This window comes from Mastigoproctus giganteus, chromosome 2, assembly GCF_048544385.1.
Source record: "Mastigoproctus giganteus isolate SK-2022 chromosome 2, ASM4854438v1, whole genome shotgun sequence".
NCBI lineage: Eukaryota > Metazoa > Arthropoda > Arachnida > Uropygi > Thelyphonidae > Mastigoproctus > Mastigoproctus giganteus.
In genome coordinates, this window is record NC_143576.1 from 8,045,278 (window position 1) to 8,071,771 (window position 26,494).

Genomic DNA, 26,494 nt, shown 5'->3' on the forward strand with positions numbered 1-26,494 from the left:
ACCTTGTACTAAAATATATCCTGATTGAGTGGTGTAATAAAGTTCATGTTAGTTTGCCATTATTTTGATCTGTTCTCTGTGCTTACTTGTGCTCTATATTCATGGGCGATGTGATCTCCATATGACAACTTGGCCCGTGATCTTCACAATCGGGAGTTATTGGTTAAAATAAAATTATACCGGAGATAGAAATGAACTGTGTATGTCCTATGGCAGTAATTTTTTTTATTGGTTGTGGTTTATGATGTTTTTGTGTGTATAGATATTTTAGTGTAGACTTATTTAATTAGAAGATCCATGCTTGTTTACTTTAATAATTTCCCTTCTGCACACATTTCTTCTAGTTATATTTTTTTATTAGGAATTTTTTAATCCTGTCCCCCCACACACACACACACACAATTCCACAAATTTTTGTTGGAACTAATTTGCATAATTAAATCTGTGTTGTATAATTAAAGAATTATCCTAGCATAAAATAGAAAAACTTTTCTTAAATTAGCTGAGAGATTATTTTCTCTGATAAAAGAGGCTTTTTGTCATGACTGCTAAGACAGGCTTGTATTCAATGAAATTGTAATAAGAGATATTAGTATCACTCTTGAACTGTGTGCTTGTGTGTATGTGTTTATTTCAAAATTATTATAAATGTTTATTTATCCAAGCTTACTAAAGAAATGTTTATCTCTTTCTGAATCTGTTGATTATTTTATCATAAGGCAACATTCTACATTAGAAACCCAAGTTAAGTTGGAAATGGCAAATTTGCACCCAATCAAAGCAGTGTGTTATTGACCTGTGCTTAAGAGAATGATTTGGGAACTCCAAGGGATAATTATTGTGCATCTGTATAGTAGGGGTCAAGGGGAAACACATTTTATTAAATTTCCAAAGAATCTCTATCAGATATTGTTCTAGTGGTAAATCCATGAATTTTTCTATGTTATTTATTTATTTTTTATAAAAATTGGCCTATTTTGACACACACACACACACACACACACACACACACACACACACACACACACACACACACACACACACACACACACACACACACACACACATACATTTGAATTTTTTAAATCATTTATGGTTTAAATATGATTCACTAAATAGTTTATATATATATATATATATATATATAGTTAATTTGTAATTTTTTTTTCTTTTCTTTTTTTACTTAGCACTAGTCAGTCAGCAAGTACCAGCAGTCCATCTTGGCTAGACAGAGCAAAGCTAAGATATGGTGGAAAGTTTCATGAAGCTGCTGTAGATGATGTAAAAACTTTACAGACTGTATTAATAGTGTTTCTTTTTCTTATCCCTTACTGGCTTGTATACTTCCAGGTAATTTTTATTTCCTTTTTTTTGTTTTTCCATCATCCTAATCTTGTTATACATTTTGAATTGCATAAGTATTGTGTTGTTTTAGGGCAATCTAAGAAAGTTTCACTAAGCTTGTCTGTAATATCCAGTTACTTGGGGTCACCATTTCTTCTAGTTACATTTTTTTTTATTAGGAATTTCAAATTTTTAAATCTTGTCCACTTCTTTCTAAATAAATTTAACCATTCTTTATTATTGGCAGACAAACTATTTTCCTATGGATATTACAAAACCAGAGAATAGCAACATAACAACACAACACAACTCTTCTAGTTACATTTTTTTTATTAGGAATTTCAAATTTTTAAATCTTGTCCACTTCTTTCTAAATAAATTTAACCATTCTTTATTATTGGCAGACAAACAATTTTCCTATGGATATTACAATACCAGAGAATAGCAACAACAATGCAATACACATATGCTTGTAAATAAACAGGAATCATTGGCCATTTATAAATAGAGACAGGATAGTTGTTTCATAAGTGTAGATGAATGGGAAAGGATGCACTTCTTTGTCCAGCATTTGTGTCTATCCACTGCATAGAGAAATATTTGCTGCAGGTGCTTGGAACATGTATCCGTGTCATATTCTTTGTATGCGTGACACAGAACTCAGTGGAGGCCAGACATTTAAAACATGTGTGGGGAGTGGTTTGTTGTGTTCGGTTGTTTCTCTGACCATTTAGCCGTTGGGCCTCTGTTGGGACCCACACTTTGCCACAAGGAGGCAGGTCAGGCAACCAGTAGATTATTTAAGTACTCTGGCAGGCCTAGCCACATAATTTTCAAAGAATTCAGTGGCAAGGCCTATATATATATAAAAAAAAAAAAAAAAAAAAAAAAAAAAAAGGGCTGAACACTAGAATTTGGAAAGGCCGAAAGAGATTTATGAGAAAGCGGTAGAATTTAGACGTTGATTAGAATTTGGTGGCATTGTTAGGGGGTACTCGGTTGGTTTAGTTAGAGTGGGGGAGGAGACTAAAGACTGGGAGGAAACAGATAGAAGGATCGGGACGAGCCCCACCAGACAAAGTATGGGGGAGGCAGGGGAGGAGGAGGAGACAGAAACCTGTTTCTTCCCCTCCCTGCCTTGGGTTGGGGTTTTAAAGGGAATCGAGTTTGAGTACACAGTTCAGATTGCCAAATGCTGTGTTGAGTCGATTCCGGTAGAATGGTCAAATTGACCATCCTGCTCCGGGAGTAGGATATGTTAGCTGACAGTGGGGGGTGGGAGAGAGACACATTTACTTCATTCATAATCTGCATTCTCACTCTGCTTGCATTCTATTTTTATACTTTTTTCTTATATTTTATATATACTGTATTTCTTCGATTCTAAGATGCACTTTTTTTTCCCCTATAAACATCTCTAAAAATGGGGTGCGTCTTATAATCGCAGTTTTTTTTTTTAATTTCCCCGCACTTTGCACAGCACCACACATTTTGTTTTTTGAAGGAAACTCCACCTCCAAGTTATCGCATTCTCCAATTCCATTGGAGAATAAAGTGGCGTGGGTGATTTCACATGCTTTTGAAATGTGAAGCCACTGTTATTTCATTATAGTGGAGCTCACTCAGCGAAAACCAGGATGTTTTGTTTGTATCTTCGAAAGTACATAAGAAATGGAGTTACTGTATTTCATTAATTTTGATCCCTTACTGCACATTAAAATGTCAAAAAGATTGCACTACGAAGCTGCATTGAAATGAAAAATTTTTGTGTATGCAAAAGAACATGGAAATAGAGCTGCGAGGTGGCATTTTGACATTAGTGAAGTAAATGTTCGTCGTTGGAGAAATGATCGCAATTCCATATTTTCATGCAAAGCAACAACCAAGTGTTTTACAGGGAATAAGAATTGAAGATTTCCACAAGTCGATTAAGCTGTGATACATTTTGTAACGGAGACCCGCACAAAAGGATTACCCATCACTCGACAAGCCATGCAATTGAAAGCTGGAGAAATTGCCAAGTCCCTTGGAATAGAGGAAATAAATTTTAAAGACTTATGTGTCATAGTGGATTATCGTTAAGGCGACGAACATCTATTTGTCAAAAAATTCCTGCAGACTTTCAACAGAAGCTAATTAACTTTCAGCGACAAGTGATGAAATTAAGGGAAAAAAAGAAACTATGAGTTTAGTCAAATTGAAAATGCTGATGAAACCCCAGTCTTCTTCGATATGCCTCGAAATTACACAGTCAACCCTAAAGGTGCTAAAGAAATCAAGATTAGAAGCACAGGCTATGAAAAACAGCATATCACTGTGATGCTGTGCATCACCACTGATGGTCGAAAGTTAATTTTAAATAGAAAAACCATACTGAAGAATGAAATTTTCCCCAAAGATCTCATTGTGCGTGCATAAAAAAAATGAATGGATGTCGGCAGAGCTTATGGAAGGCTGGCTAAATGTTGTGTGGAATAGATGTCCTGGAAGTCTTCATAACCCACCTAGCATGCTAGTACTTGATGTATTTCATGGACATTTGTCCGAACGTGTCAAAAATAAAAACGTGGTGACTTGGTTGTGATTCCTGATGGCATGACTAGCCAACTGCAGCCACTCGATGTTTCGGTCAACAAGCCATTTAAGGATTACTTGAGAAAGGAATATGAATCCTGGCTGTTGACCGACAAACCTTCCGCTGACACCTTCCGGAAAAATTAAGAAAGCGCTGGCATCAAAATTGGCGGAATGGGTATCAACAGCTTGGAAGCTGATCCCAGAAATAATAGTAAAGCAGTCATTTAAAAAATGTTGCATCACCAACGTTCTCTCATGGCTCAGAAGATGATATATTATGGGATAATGAAGATAACGACGGCTCAGAAGAATGTGACCCTGAATGTGAAGTAGACTCTGATATTGATTCAGATGCAGATATCGACCTCAGAAGAAAATGATGAATAACATACCTACTGATAAATACCGGTACTATTGTTGTTAGTAAATTGAATTCTATTACAATAAAAATATTTGTTAGATTTATTTTAGTGTTTTATTTTATTTATTTATTTTTCTTAGAATCAAAGAGTTTTTTCTGAAATTAAGGTGCATCTTAGAATCGAAGAAATACGGTATATATATATATTTTTTTCGCACACACCAGAGGGGGGGATGCAATAGTGTTTAATGTAAATTTAAATACTAATGCATAATAGTTAAGCTAAATAAGCAAGAATACAAAAGATTAAAACTAGGGTTAGTTTGTACTTAACTGTAACATTTATGGTTTCTGTTCTTTTTCTCACACATTCTCTCATTCGTTCTTCTGGCTTTCATTTCATTTGTTCGACTCTTTCTTTCTGCACTGCACTCTCTAGGCACCTCAACTTACTGTTATTCTTCAGTTGTGGTGCTGGCCTAGCCACAAGTTTTTTGCAGCCCAGGGGAGAGTGCAGTGATAGTGTTTGTGTTGTTAGTATATAAAGTAAGGTAAGTTTTTATTAACTTTGTATTCTTTCGGCCAATTACGTCTGCTCTTCCACTCATTCCCTTTCACCATAACACTCATTCACTCTCTCTTTCCCTTGTGCTGGGTCACTCTTTCTTTCACCAGAACTGACATTTATTCCCTTTTCATTCAACATTGCATCCCCTTGCTACTAGCTTACTGATATTTTTCAGCTAATCTGCTTCCCTGGCTGCCCATACATCTCCCTTCCCTACATAGTTACTTAATTTGGTGTGGGGCCCAGTTTCCTACAGGGTAGTCCTGGGGGGTACCCAGGTCAATCCAGTTTTGTCATGTCAGGGTGCAGAATACTGCTATCCTGATAGTTTTTAAGTCATCATCTGGGCATGTTGGGAACATGGGCAATTTTTGAACTCATGAAGTTTTGTGGCTATACTTTTTCTTTCAACGTTGAAGGTGTTGGCTGCATCAAGGGCCATCTCCAAAAATTCTGTGGGTATGCCTTTTTAAATCTATAATATAAGCCTCTTTTGGCTACTTCCAGATAAAGTGGGAGAGCTCCGGCCAGCAACTGTAGCGCAGGTGTGCTTGTATTGATTCTAATTTATTTCTGATTCTTACTATGGCCGAGCAGGTGAACCACACACCAGCTCCATAGGTGATAACAGGTAGGATCATTGCATGGTATATGATTGCCAGGGGCTTTCTTTTGAGTCCCCAGTCTGCTCGACTGATCCTGGCAATCATACCTTCATAATTTCTCACTTTTTCGTCCAAGTAAGCCAAATGGGGATAAAAAGTTAATTTTGAATCAAAGACCGTGCCAAGATATTTTAATTCTGTTGCCATTTTTATAGTAATTGTGTTAATTTTGATTTATGGATGTCTTTTTATGTCCAAATTGCCTTTTAGAAGTATTTGTTTGGTCTTTTCAGGCGATATTTTGAGCATGTGCATTTGTGCCCACCCCTGCAACTGCAAGAGGGCGGCATTTGATCTTTGCTCTACAACCACTCGCTTTTTACCTTTTACAAGCAAGATCATTACTCTGGGATAATGATTGAAGTGCATATGGAACAACTTCAGTTTCTGTGATCAGGTGGTCAAGTTGTTTTCACATGGACAGTATAACCAACTACATGACAGCTTTTCATGTGGCTTGTGTTATGAAGGTATTAATACAGTGGTGGCACTGTGAAATCCGCGAGCATTCTCTCTTCCCCATTTTCTGGGCATAAATACTTATAACTTTTTGTTTCGCAAGAGACAAAAGAGCTAATCAGAGGTAGATTCTTTCAGACACCATAAATATACTGAGAGTAGTAGATTGCTCATTCTCTTTCCACTCTTCAACAAAACCGAGCTACTGATAGTATTGGATGCCTCCTGCATCATCATCATCATCATCAGCCATTTTCAATCCACTGCAGGATGAAGGCCTCTCCAGCAACTTTCCAGTTCCTTCTGTTTTGAGCACTGGCCATCCATTTACTGCCCAAAAACTCATGAATTTCATCTATCCATCTCCGCCTTTGTCTTCCAGGTTTTCTTCTAGCTCCTCTTGGGTACCATTCTGTTATTTTCTTAGTCCATCTGTCATCATGTCTTTGAGAGTAGGAGTGTGTTATAGGCCTAATGACTGGAATGAGTACAATGAACAATTGTACAGAGAAATAGAGTGGGCCAGTAAATCAGAATGTCTTATAATGGGGGATTTTAACTTCCCAGATATTGACTGGAACTTGTGGGTTGGTCACTCACACACTAGTCAGACTTTTGTGGATTGATTGGATGATTGTTTTCTGCAGCAGCATGTTCGAGAGGCAACCAGAGAAAGTAACACTCTTGATCTGGTTATCAGCAGTGATCATTCGTGTATTAAGAATTTGCAGATAAAGGAACCACTAGGTGGCAGTGATCACAGTGTGCTGAAGTGGGATTTACTCAAAGAGGTAACTACCGTCAGGGGTAAAGGAAAGGGTTTTTGCTTCTGTAAAGGGGAGTACAGTGGTCTCAGACAGTTTTTAAATTCTGTACAGTGGGATCAACTGACGATGTTACAAACAGTAAATTCTAAGTGGGAAGCATTCAAAGAATTAATCGTGGAAGCTACTAGACTTTATATACCGATTAAGAAATATCGTTCAAGGTTTAGGCCTAAATGGTTATCAAATGAACTAATGAGACTCGTGACAGAGAAGAAAAATGCATGGGATGCATATAAATTATCAGGTGACGCAGAAGCCTGTGGCAGATATAAGCTAGTCTGTAATCAGGTCACAAAGGAGGTTCGGCAGGCGAAGGCGGATTACGAGAAATCTTTGGCAAAAGATGCTAAGAAAAACAGCAAGGATTTCTTTACTTATATAAACTCTAAAAGGAAGGGGATGAATATGATTGGTCCACTTGACATCGATGGTTCGACTGTTGATGATCCTGCTCAGATAGCAAACAAACTGAATGAGTATTTTGCATTTACATTCACACGTGAGGAATTATTACAATTTCAAAATGGAAGAAGGTTATCAAATTGTAGCAGTGTGCTTAATGATTTTGTAATAACTGAGAGCAAAGTGGAGGAGAAATTGTTGAAGTTAAACATAAGAAAGGCACCTGGGGTGGATGGGATCTATCCAGTTATTTTAAAGGAGGCGACAAAGCAACTAAGCAAACCCTTAGCCATAATTATGAGAGCATCCTTGGACTCAGGGGAGGTTCCCACGGACTGGAGATGTGCAAATGTGTCCCCAATTCACAAAGGTGGATCGAAGGGTGACACGAGTAATTACAGACCAGTTAGTTTAACTTCTGTTCCGGGTAAAATAATGGAGTCGCTGGTTAAAGATGCATTGCAGGATCATCTAGACAAGACTGCAGCAATAATTCAAACACAGCATGGGTTTGTTAAGGGAAAGTCTTGTCTGACAAATTTGATTGGTTATTATGATGTGGTCACAAAGGAACTGGATGCAAAAAATAATTTTGATATCATATACTTCGATTTCAGGAAAGCTTTTGACACTGTTGCGCATGGAAGACTACTGTACAAATTGGAGCAGAATGGTATTAAGGGTAAGTTGCTACAATGGATAAAAGGATCGTTAAGTGGGAGAAGACAGAGGGTGGTAATCAATGGGTGCTGCTCTTCGTGGACTAATGTTATTAGTGGAGTCCCACAGGGTTCGGTGTTGGGTCCACTGTTGTTTTGTGTATTTATCAATGATATTGATGAAGGTATATCAGGCTTAATGTCGAAGTTTGCAGATGACACAAAGGTTGGCAGGGTTGTTAATGACAGTAATGGCAGTGTGCTACTGCAACAGGATCTAGATAATTTGGGCAGATGGGCTAAGAAGTGGCAACTGAAGTTCAACCTTGACAAATGCAAAGTACTGCATATGGGTAGAAGTAACCCCAGAGAAACGTACCAACTGTGTGGTACTACACTTAAGGTGGTAGAAAATGAAAAAGACCCGGAAGTAATTGTGCAGTCAGATATGAAGTTCTCTGAGCAATGTAGACAGGCTGACAGGGCAGGTCATGGGGTTTTGTCAATGATATATAGGAATTTTGCTAGCAGGGAAAAGGAGGTGATTATCCCTCTGTATAAGGCAATGGTCAGACCACGCCTTGAGTACTGCGTACAGGTCTGGAGGCCTCATTTTAGGAAGGATGTAGATTTGCTTGAGCGTGTACAGAGAGGAGCAACACGATTGGTGAGGGGAATGAAGGGATTCTCTTACCAAGAGAGGCTTAAGTTCTGCAAATTGCAGTGGCTGGAGACTAGGCACCTGCGCGGTGATCTGATTGAGGTCTATAAGGCCTTGAATGGGTTGAGTACGCTGAATTCTGATGGGATCCTTCCACTTGTTCAGATTACCAACCTACGGGGACATAAGTTCAAATTAAGAAAGGACAGATGTAGAATAGATGTGCGGAAATTTGCCTTTAGCCAGCGGGTGGTTAATTGCTGGAACAAACTTCCATCTGTCGTTGTAGAAGTTGATAGGTTAAAGAAATTTAAGGAGGAACTGGACAGGCATTTGGAGGGAATGGTGTGATTTTTTTTTTTTTGGCTAATGCTGCATAAGCTCCTACACTTGCTTTCTTGCATCATGTGCCACTACTACTACTACTACTTTACTTGAGTTTGCTGCCTAATCCATGTGTTTCTCTTCTTATCTAACAGTCTGATTCCCAATATAATTCGTTCCATTCTTCACTGTGTAGTTCTCAGCTTTTCTTCCATTCTTTTGGTGAGTGCCCAAGTTTCACTTCCATAAGTCATGGTGGGGAGTATACATTGATTCATTATTTTACGTTTCAGACAAACTGGGAAATTGCTCTTCAGTATGTGACTATATTTCCTGAATGCTGTCCATCCAAAATTTATTCTTCTCTTGCCTTCCAGCCATTTATCATTATTACAGCTAATAACTTGTCCCAGATAAGTATATGACTCCACCTTTTCAATTACTGCTCCTTCAATCATTATTTCCCTTTCCATGGCATACTTGTTCATCATTACTTTTGTTTTAGCCATATTCATCTTTATTCCAAAATCCTTACTAACTGTGCATAACTGATTAAGATTTTCCTCTAATTCTTTGGGATCGTGGCTTATAACCACAATGTCATCTGCAAATCGTAAATGGTTTAGGTACTCTCCGTTCACATTGACTCCTATCTGCGACCAGTCTAATCTTCTGAAAGCTTCCTCAAGGGCAGCAGTAAACAGCTTCAGAGATATTGTGTCTCCTTGTCGAACTCCTTTCTCGATTTTAAATTTGCTACTGTCTTTGTCTAGTCTAATAAAGGAGGTAGCACTCTCATATATTTTCTTCAAAATCATAATATATGGGGTATCTATGCCTTGCCTTTCCAGTGCCCGAAACATTGCCTTATGCTGTATGGAGTCAAATGCCTTTTCATAATCCACAAATGCCAGGCATAATGGTGTTTTATATTCATTTGCTTTCTCCATTAGCTGTGATATTACATGAAAGTGATCCATAGTTGAGAATCCTGTCCTAAAGCCAGCTTGCTCTTTCGGTTGATTCTCATCAAGTATTCTTTCTAATCTGTTAGTAATGACCCTTGTGAACAACTTGTAGATGTGGGATAACAAGCTAATTAGTCTATAATTTCCAATTTCTGATTTATCTCCTTTCTTATGCAGCAAAACTATGATTGCATTATTCTACTGCTTAGGCGTCACACCTTTTCTAATGCACTTTGTGAAGAGCCTTGCCAGTTTTTGTGTTATGTCTCTTCCTCCCAATTTTAACAACTCTACAGTAATTTCATCTTCCCCCGGGGCTTTCCGATTCTTCATTTTCTTCAATGCATGTTCTACCTCATCAGGAAGAATATCGGGTATGTCGTATGTGTTGCTACTTTGCAAATGATCTTCCCCACTGCTGGTATCATTCCCTCGCTCCTTGTATAATTTTCTATAGTAATCTTCTGCTATTTGAATTATGCCTTCTCTGCTGTTTATAAGTACACCATCGCTATTCTTCAGTTTCAGTATCATTTGTCTTTCTGTATTACTGCTCATGGCTGCTGATTTAAATCCTTTGTTTTCCCTTAATGCTTGTTCTACTTTTCTTGTGTTAAATCTTCTTATGTCCTCTCTGAATCTCTTTCTAATGGCTTTGCATAACTCAGTATACTCAATTTTCTCCCTGTCAGTGTTTTTCTTGCTCTTCATTTGTCTTCTTCGGTTCATCATGACAAGTGTTTCTTGACTAATTTTTTCTTCTTTGGATTTCTGTTTCCCTATAGGTTTCTTGGGCTTTATCACTTTCAGAAAGCTGTAATATTCCTTGTCGATATCTTGGTCCTGAGCAGTCTGCAGAAGCTCAAACTTGTTCTTAAGTTCCAGTACATACTGCTTTTTCTCCTCCTCTGTTATCTCAAAGACCTTTGTATTATTTACTCGTCAGTTTTTTCCTTTCCTTGCCTACATCTATATCAAGTGTACATCTTGCCATTCTGTGATCACTTCCAACATTTACCTTATTCAGGACGGTAACATCATTCACAATATATCTTCTGTTAGTGAGGGTGAAGTCAATTTCATTAGTTGTTAATCCATTTGGACTCTTCCATGTCCACTTTCTGTTCACCCTGTTCTTGAAAAAAGTGTTCATTACTGACAGTCCCTGAGATTCTGCAAATTCCACAAGTCTTTCACCTCTTTTATTTCTTTCACCAATTCCAAAATTTCCTATAGTTCCTCTTTCTGCGCTGTTTTGCCTTTTTCCAACCTTAGCATTGAAGTCCCCTATAATAATAGTGTAATGGGTTTTCTGCTCATCTAGAAGACTCTCAATTTCGGTGTACATTTCTTCAACCTCTTCATCATCATGGCTCGATGTTGGTGCATAAATCATTATAATCTTTAGCTTGTACCTCTTAGAAATGTTGAGTATTAGTCTTGACACCCTTGGTGATGTACTTTTGAATTCCAAAATGTTGTTTTTAAAATCTTTATGGACCAGAAACCCAACTCCACCTTCACTCCTTTCACTGTTTCCATTGGTGTACAGCAGATTTCCATTTGATAAACTTATAAGTGATTCATTTCTTCTTCTTGTTTCAGCCAAACCGATGATCCTGCATATGTTGGGTATGCAGGATCATCGGTTTGATATCCTGCATATGTTGGATCAAATTGTAAGGCATTAGAGATTACTTTTATTTTTATGGTGACCTTAAACATGAAACATCGGAACCTATAGTACTCTAATACCGTATGTGTGTGTGGTTTGAAAAGATAGAAAATACTTGTTGATGCTGAACTTAAATTTCCATAGATTGTGATTTTCAAGAAGGCTGCTCCAAAGAACAGAAGTAGAAGGGATATTTGAAATATGAGTGGATACTGACTGGTTTAGGCATGTGTTCAGACTGATTTGAAAGAAAAATGCTGAATTACAGTATCTTATTCAGAAGAACAATGCTCATCGAAATATCTTTAGAAACAGTTTATAGCAGACACTGAACGTCTGTGGGACATGTAGCGCAGTCAGTTTGTAAACAAGGAATCATTAACTAACTTGACCTCTCTCTTTTGAATACAATATAGGGGAAGTTTTTGGGGTGCCAAATGTGGAAACAGCATTTATTGGTTGGGAGAATTTAGCATTAGCATTAGCAAAGGCACATGATGCAAGAAAGCAAGCTTATATAGCATCAGCCAAAAAAAAATCCTTATTTCACCCATCCACTTGCTCCAAATGTTTGTCGAGTTCTGCCTTGAATCTATTTAAGCTATCAACTTCTACAACAACAGATGGAAGTTTGTTCCAACAATCAACTATCCGCTGGCTGAAGGCAAAATGTACAGATTTACAATTTGTACAGAGGCAGTAGCTTTCTAGAAGAAAAGAAACATCAAGAGTTAAAGAGAACCTCTGTTTTTTGATGCCGAGGAAGCAATATATGTGATTTGCTTATGCATATCACAAATATTGCCATCTCTTCTTGTTTGATTGAAATCTTCTAATAATCAGGTGTCTCTTCTGTTTTTCAATAAGTTTAGTCCTTTCAATTCTTAGTTAAGTTTGTATTATTTTTCAAATCAGAATGTTATTTATTATTTATTTTAGGTGTGTTCACATATACGAGATCTATTCAATAAAGAATAATCATAATTTTTTTTTCATAACATATCTTTATTAATCATCCATGTTTTACTGGTCCTTTTCAAAGTAGTTCCCATTTGATGAAATGAACTTTCTCCAATGTTTCTGCCATTCTTCAAAAACATGGTAGAAACCATTTTTTGATACACATTTGAGAATCACCTCTGATATTCCTCACAACTCCTTTAACTTTGGAAATAAAAAAATTGCAGGGTGCAAGGTCAGGGCTGTAGGGTGGATAAGAAACACCTTTGACATTAATGCTGGCTAAGTACTTGATGACAGTATGAGCAATGCAAGGTTTCACATTGTCATGGTTGTTTGCGACAAATGCGATCCCACAAAGCGTGCAGTACAGTTGTGCGGTATGGTCCCGTAACAGTCATATGGCATGGCACAACACACTTGTAAACCATTCCTTAAATGTCAAAAAAAGAGATGACCATAACCTTTCCTACAGAAGCCATGTTTGCTTTTTTCGGTGTTGGTGATGATGTAGACTTTTTGAACAGAGTTTTGCTGCTTACTCTCTGGATTAAAATGATGAGCCGTGTCTCATCTGCCGTTATCACCTTGTGCAGTACCTCACCATCATCAGTAACCGTCCATTGCAGCTTCTGACAAACCACCATGCGAACTTGCTGTTGCTCAGGTGTGAATAGTCTTGGAACCCTCCTTTGTAAGGCTTCGGCTGTTTTGGAGTAGTAATAAATAAATAAAAAAAAAAAAAAACCCAGCATGTACAGACATGTGCATGCTGGGTTCCAAGACTATTGATACCTGAACAACAAAATATGCAAATGGTCATGGAGAATACTGCGCATAGTTTCTACTGATATTCTCAACATCTCTGTCAGTTGCCTTACTATTATACAATGATCTTCTCTTACGATTAGAAAAGCAGTGTAAATGGTTTCTGTGGTGATAGCAGTGGTTGCAGCTCCAGGACTGCTGAATTTTTGTGATTGAATTGTGTCCACATTTAAACATTCTAAACCACCTGCTATATAGAAATGTAGATTCACCATAAGCCTCTTTTAACATTTCATATGCTTCAGTGGATGTTTTTTTGAGATGGATAAAAAATTTGAGAGCAGCATACTGGTCCTTGTGTGTCATCCATTGTTACCTAGGTAAAACTATACAGGCATGAACTTGATCAACCACCAAGGTCACACCATGTGCACGAGTCAACTTGGCAGTTGCTATGTGATGCAGCTTGGTTTGGCCTCAAATTCTGCAGCTCAGCTAGAAACAGCAAATATTTCTTTTTTCCATACAAATTATATGGAAAAAAGAAATTGATAGATTAAATGTAGTTTTAATGCAGTATTGTTAGATATAGACAGTCTGTACACAATTTGTGTGTATTGTTATGTAATTTTGTTAATAAAATATTTACTTAAAAAAAAAAGTATGGAGAGGAGAGTAAAAAATCCTAAAATTTCATTACTTCATACAGCATGTCCCCCCACCTTTTTTCACTACTGAATACACCACAAATTGTCAAACTAATAGAACAAACTTATCTGTAAAAAAGATCTACACCTCCCAAACACTTCCTCGTTCATTTTGCAAATATACGTAGTCTCAGTTCTAATGTCAACGATGTCCATTTCCACTTACAGTCTGCCAAACCCCATGTTCTTTTTCTGACAGAATATTGCATATCGTAATTGGCTTGTTTCCAAATCTCCAGATTTATTTTCTGCCTACGCCAAAGCTCACAACAATTGTAAAGCAGTTATTAATCAGTCCAAACTGGAATTCATATAGGCTAAGAGTAGAAAACTTGCTTCTTGTCCAAATGGTAGTCGAGCATTCTGGTCCCTTGCCAAAGCTAATGGCCGCAACTTTTGCCCATCTCTGTTCCTGTCTCTTTCAAAACAAGATGGTTCTGTTGCCACTTCAGCCAAAGATAAAGCTAACCTGCTAGCATCCTATTTTTCTTCCAACTTGTGTATTGATGATCTTGGTAAACTGCATCCCACCATTCCCACTACACTCCATTCCGTGCCTCCTGTGGTCTTCCATCAAAAGGGTGTCAGAAGGATTTTGATGAATATTGATGCTAAGAAAGCTCCAGGTCGTAATGGTATTTCTCCAGTTGTTCTCAAAACATGTGCTCCTCTTCTGTGTTGCCTTTTTTCACTTTCTTGTTCCAAAGGTGTTTTTCCCCCCTTCTGCTTGGGAATTTGCTCATATCCAACCAGTTTCTAAAAAAGGGTGAAAAATCCCTTCCAGTTATCATCCCCTTGTAATTACTTCTACTCTTTGTAAAGTAATGGAGAAATCAATTAACCTCCAACTCTTAAACTATTTAGAAACTTCCATGTGATCTATAATCACTAGTATAGATTCTAGCAGTGTCGATCCACTGGTGATATTCTGGCTTATGTTACCCATCTATGGACAAATTCATTGGAAAAGTTTGGTGAAACTTGAGCAGTTGCTCTTGACATTTCAAAGGCTTTTGATGAAGTTTGGCATAAAGGTCTTCTAAATAAGCTTCCATCTTATCGTTTGCCATCTGGTTTTTGTAATTGGGTTTTCTCTGACTTCCCACTGTGGGTGATGGTAGATGGCTCTCTTGTCTTCTAACTTCTCCACCAATTCTGGTGTTCCTCAAGGTTCAGTTCTTTCTCCCGCTCTTTTCCTTTTGTATATTAATGACCTTCTTCCATTGACTGGAAATCCTGTCCATAGTTTTCTGATGATAGCACATTGCATTCCACCTTCCATTTTGAGAAACCTTGCTGTGCTCAAACAGCTTCAACTTTTCAGATATCCACTACCAATTTCTTAAATGCTGATCTTCAGATAATTAGTTGATTTCATCCTTCTAAAACTCAGTCCTGTCCTATATCTTTGCAAAAAAAGAATGTTCTGCTCCTATGTTCTTTGATGACACCCCAATTTCTAGGCAAGATCATATATCAAAGGATAGAAGGCATGATGTCAAATTTTGACATCATGCCTTCTATCCTTTGTTATGTGCAGTACAGGGTATATGCCATCAACTCTAGGAGCCTTACTTGCCTTTATGCTCAAGTTTTTCTAATAAACAATATTCTGTAATTGCTACATCACTAATTTCATATGGCTCAGCCTCACTCGCACAGCCCCTTCTCAGCATGAAGGTTCTTTTGTCAGAAAAGACCCTTCATGCAGAGAAGAGCAACAGAATATGCATACATATTGTGTTGCTTTTTTTTAAAATAGTTGCTAAATATATGCAATTTGAACTGAATCATTTATTTCACTTTGTGATGTGCAGTATAAATGGCATCTTTTCTTAATGCCAGAAATGAAGTTCTGATTATTAATGTTCCCACCTCATAACTTTTATTCATATAATTAATATAGTCCTCTGTGGAAAGTATTTATTCTTATTCAGTTGTCAACATTTCAATATATTAATTAATTTGTTGAAACAGAATCATTTCAATATGAAGTAGTATAATCTAATATTTTTTCAGATGCAGACAACCTATCTTGCACAGGGGCTTCACATGAGATTAGCATTTAAAGTCAATACCAGTAGTACCTGCAATTCATCATATTCTCCTGCACCAGAACAATTTTCGGTAATATGTTGCTTTGTATACCTACAGAAGACATTAATGATTTTTTCAAATGCTTTTTTATAATGTTATTCAACTTCCTAATATGTATATGAGGTGTAACCATAAAGTCATGCAATTGACAATTTATTGTTTGAAATAAAAATTTTTTTAAATCATTTCAGATTAAATAAAAAAAAAAAATTTTAAATACATAAACCACAAAATAAATACAGCAAAATAATTGATTAATAATTCATAAACCTGCCAACTGCATTGCTTGCTATGCTGTATTTGTTTTTTGGTTCAATTGTTTATTTAAATTTAATGCATTTGATTTTAATTGGATGTGTTGCTTATGTTAACACTTCTGACATTTCTTCATGAGTTAACAATATTTGGACACTAATTAGCTTAATTTTTAAGTACATCAACTAGCTTAAAATTTTTTATGAGGTTTGGGAATCCTGGAAGTAAGTTATTTGGGATGTTTAAATTTGTGTGGATAATATTATGGTTTAGAGCAGTGCTGTCCGATTGCAAGCTCATTATACTCTACAAGAGTTTGCAGAAACCTTTTTTTTTTTTTTTTATATATATATATATATACTTTGTTTTTGTTGGATGATGAATTCAATTTAATGTTTCACTTTTATTCTGCAGCAGTGTTATTTTCAGAAATGAGTATGATCTTCTCTTTCAGAAATATTTGCAGTTTATAACAAACAGATTGATAAAATTAGGCTTGAAATACTGAAGATGGAAAGAATGGTAGTCCAATAGTTATATCACATTATCTAGAGGATTTTTCCTAAAGGACAAGTTACAGAAGATTGGAATGAGGCAATAATTTTTACCAATTAATTTTACTCTGGTGTATCAAATGAAATCTGTGCAAATATCTTTTAGAGAAAAGAAGAGGGTTAGAAGTATTGTTGAATGTAAATTTGGGCAAGAACTGCCAGATTTTAGGTCAAACAGGGATGTCAGGATCAGTTATTTACACTAAGACAAATTATACAGACATGGGAATATAACAAGAATCTTTGTTTAGAATTTTTTGATCTTGATAAAGCATAAAATAAAGTATCTATAAATTTATTCTTTTAGATTTAGAAAAATATGGAAAGGATAATCTTTTAAGGGGAATAAAAATTATTTGCATAACAATGGAAAAGCCACAGTGAGGATCAAAGAAAGCATTTGAAAATGGTTTAAGGTTAAATTTGAAGTGAGGTAGGGCTGCACCTTATTGCCTCTTACTAATGTCTAGTGTGGGAAATGCAAAAATTGGATTATTGTTATATGTGAATGTTCTGTTAAATAGTAGCTTGTAAGATCTTTAAAAATTTCAGAATAAATTAAATAAAGGTTGTTAGAGAATTTGGCATGAAAATTAGTTACAGAAAAACAAAAGTTATGAAACTTGTTAGAAACAAAGAAAATTTACAGCATAGACTGGATAACCACAAATTTGAACAAGTTAGAAATTTTGTGTGTGTTCAAGAACAATCTTTAATAAAGTTGGAAGATAAGACATGAAAATAAACAATTACACCTAGCCAGAGGGCTTACTCTGGCTTGGTGTAATAGAAAATAGAATAGGCATGGAAGAAAATAGTGAATGGTAGACTGATGATTAATTCAGGGTGGACTGATTTTTACTGCTACACTGACCTGTACACCCACTGTGTATAACAGATTTAGATGAAGTAGGTTACATGGTGCATCATTCAGTTTGTATGCATACACAAACAATTATTATTGTTAAATCAATTTGTTATTTCAAGGAATCACTCTGGAATGGCTTCGTAGCAAAGAGTGTGTATGTGGGTAACTGCTTGTTAACAGAATATGCCTGTTCAGTGCATAATTTCTTCCTTCTTCTGAAGTGGCAAATGATGGTGGCATGTTTATCATCTATTGGGCACCAAACCCATTGAAGTGTGTGTAGATTTTTTTTGCTGTATCATGTTGTCATGGTCTGACTTTAAGGTGGGTATATGAAACTAATCTCGATATTGTAAGAGGTTCCTGGATGTGCCTGCAGTGTGACTATTTTCAGTCACATTTCAGCACATGTTGAGTATCTATTAACCTGACATCTATTAAATAACAAAAAATTATTTAATAGATGTCAAGTGAAATCAGTTGAAAAATTATATGCAATATTTAGTAACACTTTTGTGAAGTGTTTTTAACAAGGTTTACTATCTGTTTTTTTTAAAAGAGAAGTAAAGTGTCAATACACATTTTGGGAAATGTAAGAATATGTGCATGGGTCACAAAACCAACTGGAGGGCTGCCATTTGAACATCTCTGGTGTGAGGGATGGGAGGAAAGATAGAAGGTTACCTTGGTATCTAAACATGTTTTTGACTAACAGGAGAGATTTGGCTAACTTGGTATCTAAACATGTTTTTGTTAACAGGAGAGACTGCTTCTAGAGGGATGGGATACACTTAAATAGAAAGGGTGCAAGAATATTTGCTGATGCTATCAAGGCAGTATTAGGTGGGTCGGAAAACTGCTAGCTTGGGGGGATACAAGGACTAATAGATTAACAGTAGCAACTGGCAGAGGTGAAAGTGATTCTTATACTGCTTCTATTGAATTAGCAGCAGCCTGGAAAACAAGATGCACGGTAATTCAGAGACTGCTGGGAGTCATTTTGGTACAAGTAAATACATGGGTTGTGTTAGGGTAGCTAAGAAAAAGAACAGGTGCATGTATACTTGTGTGTACACCAATGCTAGGAGTTTGGTAAATAAATTTGATGAATTTGAGGTATTGCTCAAAACATCAAAGGCAGATATTGTTGGGATATAAGAGACGTGGTGTCACACAGATATAAGGAATGCAGAACTGGAATTTGGGAAGTACAATGTGTACAGAAAGGATAGACAGGGAGGAGGGATTATGTGATTAGTTAAGAAACACATAAAATCCAAGGAAGTGAAGCCAGTCGACATCGCTGGACAGTGCAGTATCGAGTCAGTTTGGTGTGACATAAGCATTGGGAGATCAAAATTGAGAGTAGGAGTGTGCTATAGGCCTAATGACTCTGAGGAGTATAATAAGAAACTGTACAGGGAAATAGAATGGGCCAGTAAATCAGAGAGTCTTATAATGGGGGATTTCAATTTCCCAGATATTGACTGGAATTTGTGGGTTGGTCACTCACACACTAGCAAGACTTTTGTGGATTTATTGGATGATTGTTTTCTACATCAGCATGTTCGGGAGGCAACTAGAGGGAGTAATACTCTTGATCTAATTATCAGTAGTGATTCTTCATGCATTAAGAATCTGCAGATAAAGGAATGACTAGGTGGCAGTGATCACAGTATGCTGAAGTGGAATTTACTCAAAGCGGTAACTACGATCAGGGATAAAGGGAAGGGTTTTTGCTTTCGTAGAGGCAACTAAGATGGTCTGAGACAGTATTTAAATTCTATACAGTGGGACCAGCTGATGATGTTACCAACAGCAAATTCAAAATGGGAAGCATTCAAAGAACTTACCTTGGAAGCTACTAGACTTTACATACCAACTAAGAAATATTGTTCAAGGTTTAGGCCAAAATGGATGTCAGATGAACTAATGAGACATTTGGCAGAGAAGAAAAATGCATGGGATACATATAAATTAATGGGTGACATGGAAGCCTATGATAGATATAAGCTGGTCTGTAACCAAGTTACAATGGAGATTAGGCAGGCAAAGGCAGATTATGAGAAATCCTTGGCAAACGATGCAAAGAAAAATAGAAAAGAGTTCTTTACCTATGTAAATTCTAGAAGGAAAGGGATGAATCAGATTGGTCCACTGGATATTGATAGTTCAACATTTGAGGATCCTGCTCAGGTGGCTAACAAACTAAACGAGTATTTTACATCTACATTCACACATGAGGAGTTATTCAGGAAGGGGAATGCCAGAGGTGAAGTAAACTCTGGCAGTGAGCTAGATGAATTTGTAATAACTGAGAGGAAAGTGGAGGAGAAAGTGTTGAGGATAAACATAAAAAAGGCACCCAGGGTAGATGGGATCTATCCAGTTATATTAAAGGAGGCAGAAAAGGAAGTAAACAAACGCTTAGCCATAATTATGAGAGCTTCTTTGGACTCAGGGGAGGTACCCATAGATTGGAGATGTGCAATTGTGACTCCAATTCACAAAGGAGGATCAAAGGCTGACACAAGTAATTATAGTTCTGTGAGTTTAATTTCTGTTCCAGAAAAATTAATGGAGGCACTGGTTAAAGAAGCACTCTGGGATCATCAAGACAAGGCTTCAGTTATAGCTCGGACACAGCATGGTTTTGTTAAGAGAAAGTCTTGCCTGACCAATTTGGTTGGATACTATGATGCAGTCACAAAAGATCTGGATGCAGGAAATAACTTTGATATTATATATTTGGATCTTAGAAAGGCGTTTGATACTATTGCACGTGGAAGACTGCTGCACAAATTGGAGCAGTGTGGCATCGGAGGCAAATTGCTGCTATCGATAAAGGGATGGTTGAGGGGGAGAAGACAGAGAGTGGTAACCAATGGACACTGCTCATCGTGGACTAATGTTATTAGTGGCGTCCCTCAGGGTTCAGTGTTGGGTCCATTATTGTTTTCTGTATTTATAAATGATATTGATGATGGTATAGCAAGCTTAATGTCCAAGTTTGCAGGTGATACAAAGGTTGGCAGGGTTGTTAAGGACACTACTGATGCTATGCTGCTGCAACAGGATCTGGAAAGGTTGAGCAGATGGGCTGGGAAGTGGCAAATGAAGTTTAACATTGACAAATGTAAAGTACTACATATGGGAAACAGCAATCCCAGAGCAACGTATCAACTCTGTTGTACTACACTGACAGTGGTAGATAATGAAAAGGACCTGGGGGGAATTGTGCAGGCAGATATGAAGTTTCTGAGCAGTGCAGACAGGCTGCAAGAGTAGCTCACGGTGTCTTGTCAATAATATACAGGAATTTTTCTAGCAGGGATAAGGAGGTGATTATTCCCTTGTATGAGGCAATGGTCAGGCCACACCTTGAGTACTGTATACAGGTCTGGAGGTCTCATTTCAAGAAGGATGTAGAGCTGCTGGAACGAGTACAGAGAAGGGCAACAAGATTATTGAATGGAACAAAGAGTTGTTCTTACGAAGAAAGGCTTAAGTTTTGCAAATTACAGTGTCTGGAGACTAGGCACCGGCGAGGTGATCTGATAGACGTGTATAAAGCCCTGAATGGTTTGTGTATGCTCAATGCTGATGGGATTCTTCCTCTTGCTCAGAATAATCACCAGAGAGGGCATAAATTCAAATTGAGGAAAGACAGATGTAGGATAGATGTGCAGAAATTTGCCTTTAGCCAGTGGGTGGTTGGTTGGTGGAACAGACTTCCATCCCTTATCGTGGAAGTTGATAGCCTAAATAAGTTTAAGGCTCAGCTGGACAGGTATTTCGAACGAACAGAGGGGTGAAGTGGAAGTGGTTTTTTTTTTTTTTTTTGGCTGATGCTGCATAAGCTTGCTTTCTTGCATCAAATGCCTCTTCTAATGCTAACGCTACTTCATATCTGTAAGTAGGGTTATCGTAGGTGATGTGAATCGTCTTTCTTATTCATATGTGGGCAGTCTCTCATTTGTCATTCCTAATTATTCCATTTTTAATTTAAAAATCTTAAAATTCTGAATTAATGAACTTTTTTGCTTATCTCCCTCTTTCTCAAGGAGTTTTGTAAGGAATAAAATCTCAGCAGCATGGTGGTGCTTGTTTTTGATATACTGTCCATACTGTTAATAACATTTAAGATCTGGATGACAACATATATGTTTCACCCCATGTTTCATTCCAAAAATACTTCTCTTTTACTGTCACCAAGAGGTGACATTAATATTCAAACTCTGTTAACTCCTGTAGACCATGCAACAACTACAGTGAAACGTCCCTTTAACGGACAGCCCTGGGGAACGAAAATGTGTCCGTTAGATAGGTGTCCGCTAACAAGAAGTCTGAGGGAGAAAAAAAAAAAGAAAGAAAGAAAAATCATTAAACATTTAATGTAAAATTAAATTAAAATATATACAGATTTTGCACAATATTTTTGTAAATAATATACATACAATTGTGCTATGAATATTATGATTTTATCTTATGAAAAATACATACAGTTATCACTTATTTTCTTCTGCACCTTCTTCCGGCTGATAATTTTGTTTTCAACATTTGTTTGGAGTGAAGAACCCATCGAAAGTCCTTCAGTATCTTCTTCAGTGGCGAAAAACATTTTTAAACGATTGATTTGTATGAGCGCTTATTCTATTTTCATCGGTGGTTCGTCGTTAATATGTTCTTCGACAGAATGACCTCTGTACATTTCTTCATCCTCATGAGGAACTTCTTGAAAAATATCGATGATAATGTCGTCGATATCTATAGCACCATCTTCTGTAGTGAGGTTCGAGTCTATATCTTTGTAACCAGGGTCACTTGTAGCTGAAGTATCGTACATTATCAATAGATGTTGAAGTTCTTGTTCTTCTTGGTACTCCACATTGCTGTTCACAACTTCAATTTTTGCGTTTGAGAAGCCAGACTTTACAAAACAGTTCACGACAGTTTGTTTTCTAATTGCATTTACTGAAGAGGAAATCCATTGAATCGCATCTAGGATGCTGATTTTCTTTGCAAGGTCACTCGCACATGTTACATCATTCATGTTTGCAATGAGATGTCTTAAAACACGTTTTCTGTAGTGAAGTTTAAAATTTTTTATTATCCCTTGATCCAAGGGCTGACACTCTGCAGATGTGTTTGGTGGCAGAAAAACGATTTGAATGTTGGACAATTCAGTGTGTGGGTAAGATGCAGCATTATCCATGAAAAGAATAATTTTTCTGTTTTGGCTAAAGTGACTTATCCATTCGCTCATGATATCTCGTGTCATCTAAGCTTTTTTATTAGACTTCCAATCAACATTCAAAAGATTTAACTTTATGCACTTGAAACAATGAGGATTTTGTGGTTTTCCTATAAAAAGTGGTTGTTCAAAGTCTCCCAGCATATTTGTACACAATAGTACAGTCAAGCGTTCCTTAGAAATTTTTCTGCCCTGGCAATTTGTTTTTTTAGACTCACTGTTTTTTCAGGAAGAGCTTTAAAAAACAACCCTGTTTTGTCACAGTTGTAAATATCCTTAGCTTCAAAATCACGACATAAATCTTCCAATTTGATGGTCCACTCTGTTACAACCCCAGTATCAACAGATCCACCTTTACCACTTACGGTTTTCCAAGAAATTTTATGCCGAGTTTTGAACTTGTCTAGCCATCCCACAGAAGCTTTGAACTCATTTACTCCCATAGATTTCGTAACCTCCAAAGCCTTTTCCCTAATAATAGGCCCATTAATGGGAATTTTTTTAGCACATTCGCGACAAAACCACTCATACGTAACATTGTCAATTTGAAGGCCAACAGTTTTTGGGAATGATTTTTGAACCTGACCATTTCCGTGTTGCCAAAATTGTTTGAGCAGTTCATTTTTTTTCTTTAGGATGTCGCTTACCTGCGTCTTTCCGATTTTGAATTTTTCAGCGAGAGTGCGAACACTATTTTTTTGCCGATCATACGCATTAATGAGTTCGACTTTATCTTTTAAAGTTAAATGTTTACGAGAAGACATTGTGCACTTCACACGACACTGAAGAAAACTGAAACTGGAAAGACGAAAGGCCGACCGTATTCCCCCCCCCCTGCACACACCGAATTCATCAGAAGTTTTACACGTGCCTTAAAATTCTTGATAAACGGTTTAGAACCGCGACGTAAACCTTGATAAAATTCAGAGAATCGGAAATAGAAAATCAACACACGATTGAGGCAATATGTGGAAGAAACGTTCCTAGAAAAAGGGCCGTAAGCTCGCCCGCTGTCCGTTATAGGGAGATCAAATTAAGTGCTAATCTAAACGAAACAGTGCAGATTGCCTGTCCACGTCCATTACAGAGAATGTCCGCTAGACAGAAGCTGCAAACACGTTAAAACCAATAGAGGTGAGTTGGGGAATTTGAAAATGTTCGTTGTAGAGAGATGTCTATTAACGAGAGGTGTCCGTTAGGAGAAGTTTCACTGTACTTGTTGAAACTGAACAGCAAGGTCAAGCTGTCATTTCAGGAGTTCTGGTTGGAATACAATATTAAGAAAGGCCTAGACAACATTGGTGGGTGTCACTTGAGTTGTGATGAATTGTGTTTGACAGAATACATGGCTAGGTGCATTCTTCTCTTCAGGAACTTTCCAGTATCCCCGAAATTTGTTTACAGATGGAAGGTAGAAAGTCTGAACAATTTTTGCTACTTCCTTGTGTTCTTAAAGCATGAATAATTTAATATTACTAATATGTATGTAAATAATTCTTATCCATCTTCAATCCATATGTGGTACTAAATACTTTAGGTTCTAATGCTTTTTTGTGTTTGGAGATTTCATATAAAAATAATAAATACAGTGAAATTTCTCCTAACGGACATTTTCAAATTCCCCAACTCTCCTCTATTGGTTTTAACGTGTTTTCAGCTTCTGTCTAGCGGAAATTTTCTGTAGCGGACAGGCAATCTGCACTGTTTCGTTTAGATTAGCATTTAATTTGATCTCCCCATAATGGACAGCGGGCGAGCTCACTGCCCTTTTTCTAGGACCTTTTCTTCCACGTATTGCCTCAATCGTGTGTTGATTTTCTATTTCCGATTCTCTGAATTTTATCAAGGTTTACGTGTCGTGGTTCTAAACCCTTTTTGAAGAATTTTAAGGCACGTGTAAAACTTCTGATGAATTCGGTGTGTGCGGGGGGGGAATTGGTCTTTCATCTTTTGAGTTTCAGTTTTCAGTTTTGTTCAGTGTCGTGTGAAGTGCACAATGTCTTCTCGTAAACATTTAACTTTAAAAGATAAAGTCGAACTCATTAATGCGTATGATCGGGAAAAAAATAGTGTTTGCAATCTCACTGCAAAATTCAAAATTGGGAAGACGCAGGTAAGCGACATCCTAAAGAAAAAAAATGAACTGCTCAAACAATTTTGGCAATACAGAAATTATCAGGTTCAAAAATCATTCCCGAAAACTGTTGGACTTCAAATTGACAATGTTACATATGAGTGGTTTTGTCGCACATGTGCTAAAAAAATTCCCATTAATGGGCCTATTATTAGGGAAAAGGCTTTGGAGGTTGCGAAATCTATGGGAGTAAATGAGTTCAAAGCTTCTGTGGGATGGCTAGACAAGTTCAAAACTCGGCATAAAATTTCTTGGAAACCGTAAGTGGTGAAGATGGATCTGCTAATACTGGGGTTGTAACAGAGTGGACTGTCAAATTGGAAGATTTATGTCGTGATTTTGAAGCTAAGGATATTTACAACTGTGACAAAACAGGGTTGTTTTTTAAAGCTCTTCCTGAAAAAACAGTGAGTCTAAAAAAACAAATTGCCAGGGCAGAAAAATTTCTAAGGAACGCTTGACTGTACTATTGTGTACAAATATGCTGGGAGACTTTGAACAACCTCTTGTTATAGGAAAAGCACAAAATCCTCGTTGTTTCAAGGGCATAAAGTTGAATCTTTGTAATGTTGACTGGAAGTCTAATAAGAAAGCGTGAATGACACGAGATATCATGAGCAAATAGATAAGTCACTTTAACCAAAACATGATTCGTTAAAACAGAAAAATTATTCTTTTCATGAATAATGCTGCATTTCACCCGCACATTGAATTGTCCAACATTCAAATCGTTTTTCTGCCACCAAACACAACTGCAGAGTGTCAGCCCTTGGATCAAGGGATAATAAAAAATTTTAAACTTCACTACAGAAAACGTGTTTTAAGATATCTCATTGCAAACATGAATGATGTAACATGTGCGAGTGACCTTGCAAAGAAAATCAGCATCCTAGATGCGATTCAATGGATTTCCTCTTCAGTAAATGCAATTAGAAAACAAACTGTCGTGAACTGTTTTGTAAAGTCTGGCTTCTCAAATGCAAAAATTGAAGTTGTGAACAGCAATGTGGAGCAACAAGAAGAACAAGAACTTCAACATCTATTGATAATGTATGATGCTTCAGCTACAAGTGACCCTGGTTACAAAGATATAGACTCGAACCTCACTACAGAAGATGGTGCTATAGATATCAACGACATTATCATCGATATTTTTCAAGAAGTTCCTCATGAGGATGAAGAAATGGAAGGAGGTCATTCTGTCAAAGAACATATTAACGACGAACCACCGATGAAAATGGAAGAAGCCCTCATACAAATCAATTGTTTAAAAATGTTTTTCGCCACTGAAGAAGATACTGAAGGACTTTCGATGGTTTCTTCACTCCAAACAAATGTTGAAAACAAAATTATCAGCCGGAAGAAGGTGCAGAAGAAAATAAGTGATTACTGTATGTATTTTTCTTA

General features: G+C 37.0%; 1 protein-coding gene across 1 annotated transcript in view; it reads left to right on the plus strand.

Annotated features, from left to right (window-relative positions):
* Positions 1 to 26,494, plus strand: part of LOC150089150 (solute carrier family 15 member 4-like) — a 78,879-nt gene that overhangs the window by 15,220 nt on the left and 37,165 nt on the right. The window contains exons 3-4 of the mRNA XM_090389513.1: positions 1,188 to 1,350; positions 15,945 to 16,052. Of these exons, the coding sequence (XP_090245639.1) occupies positions 1,188 to 1,350; positions 15,945 to 16,052 (271 nt within the window). The remainder of the gene's footprint in view (positions 1 to 1,187; positions 1,351 to 15,944; positions 16,053 to 26,494) is intronic.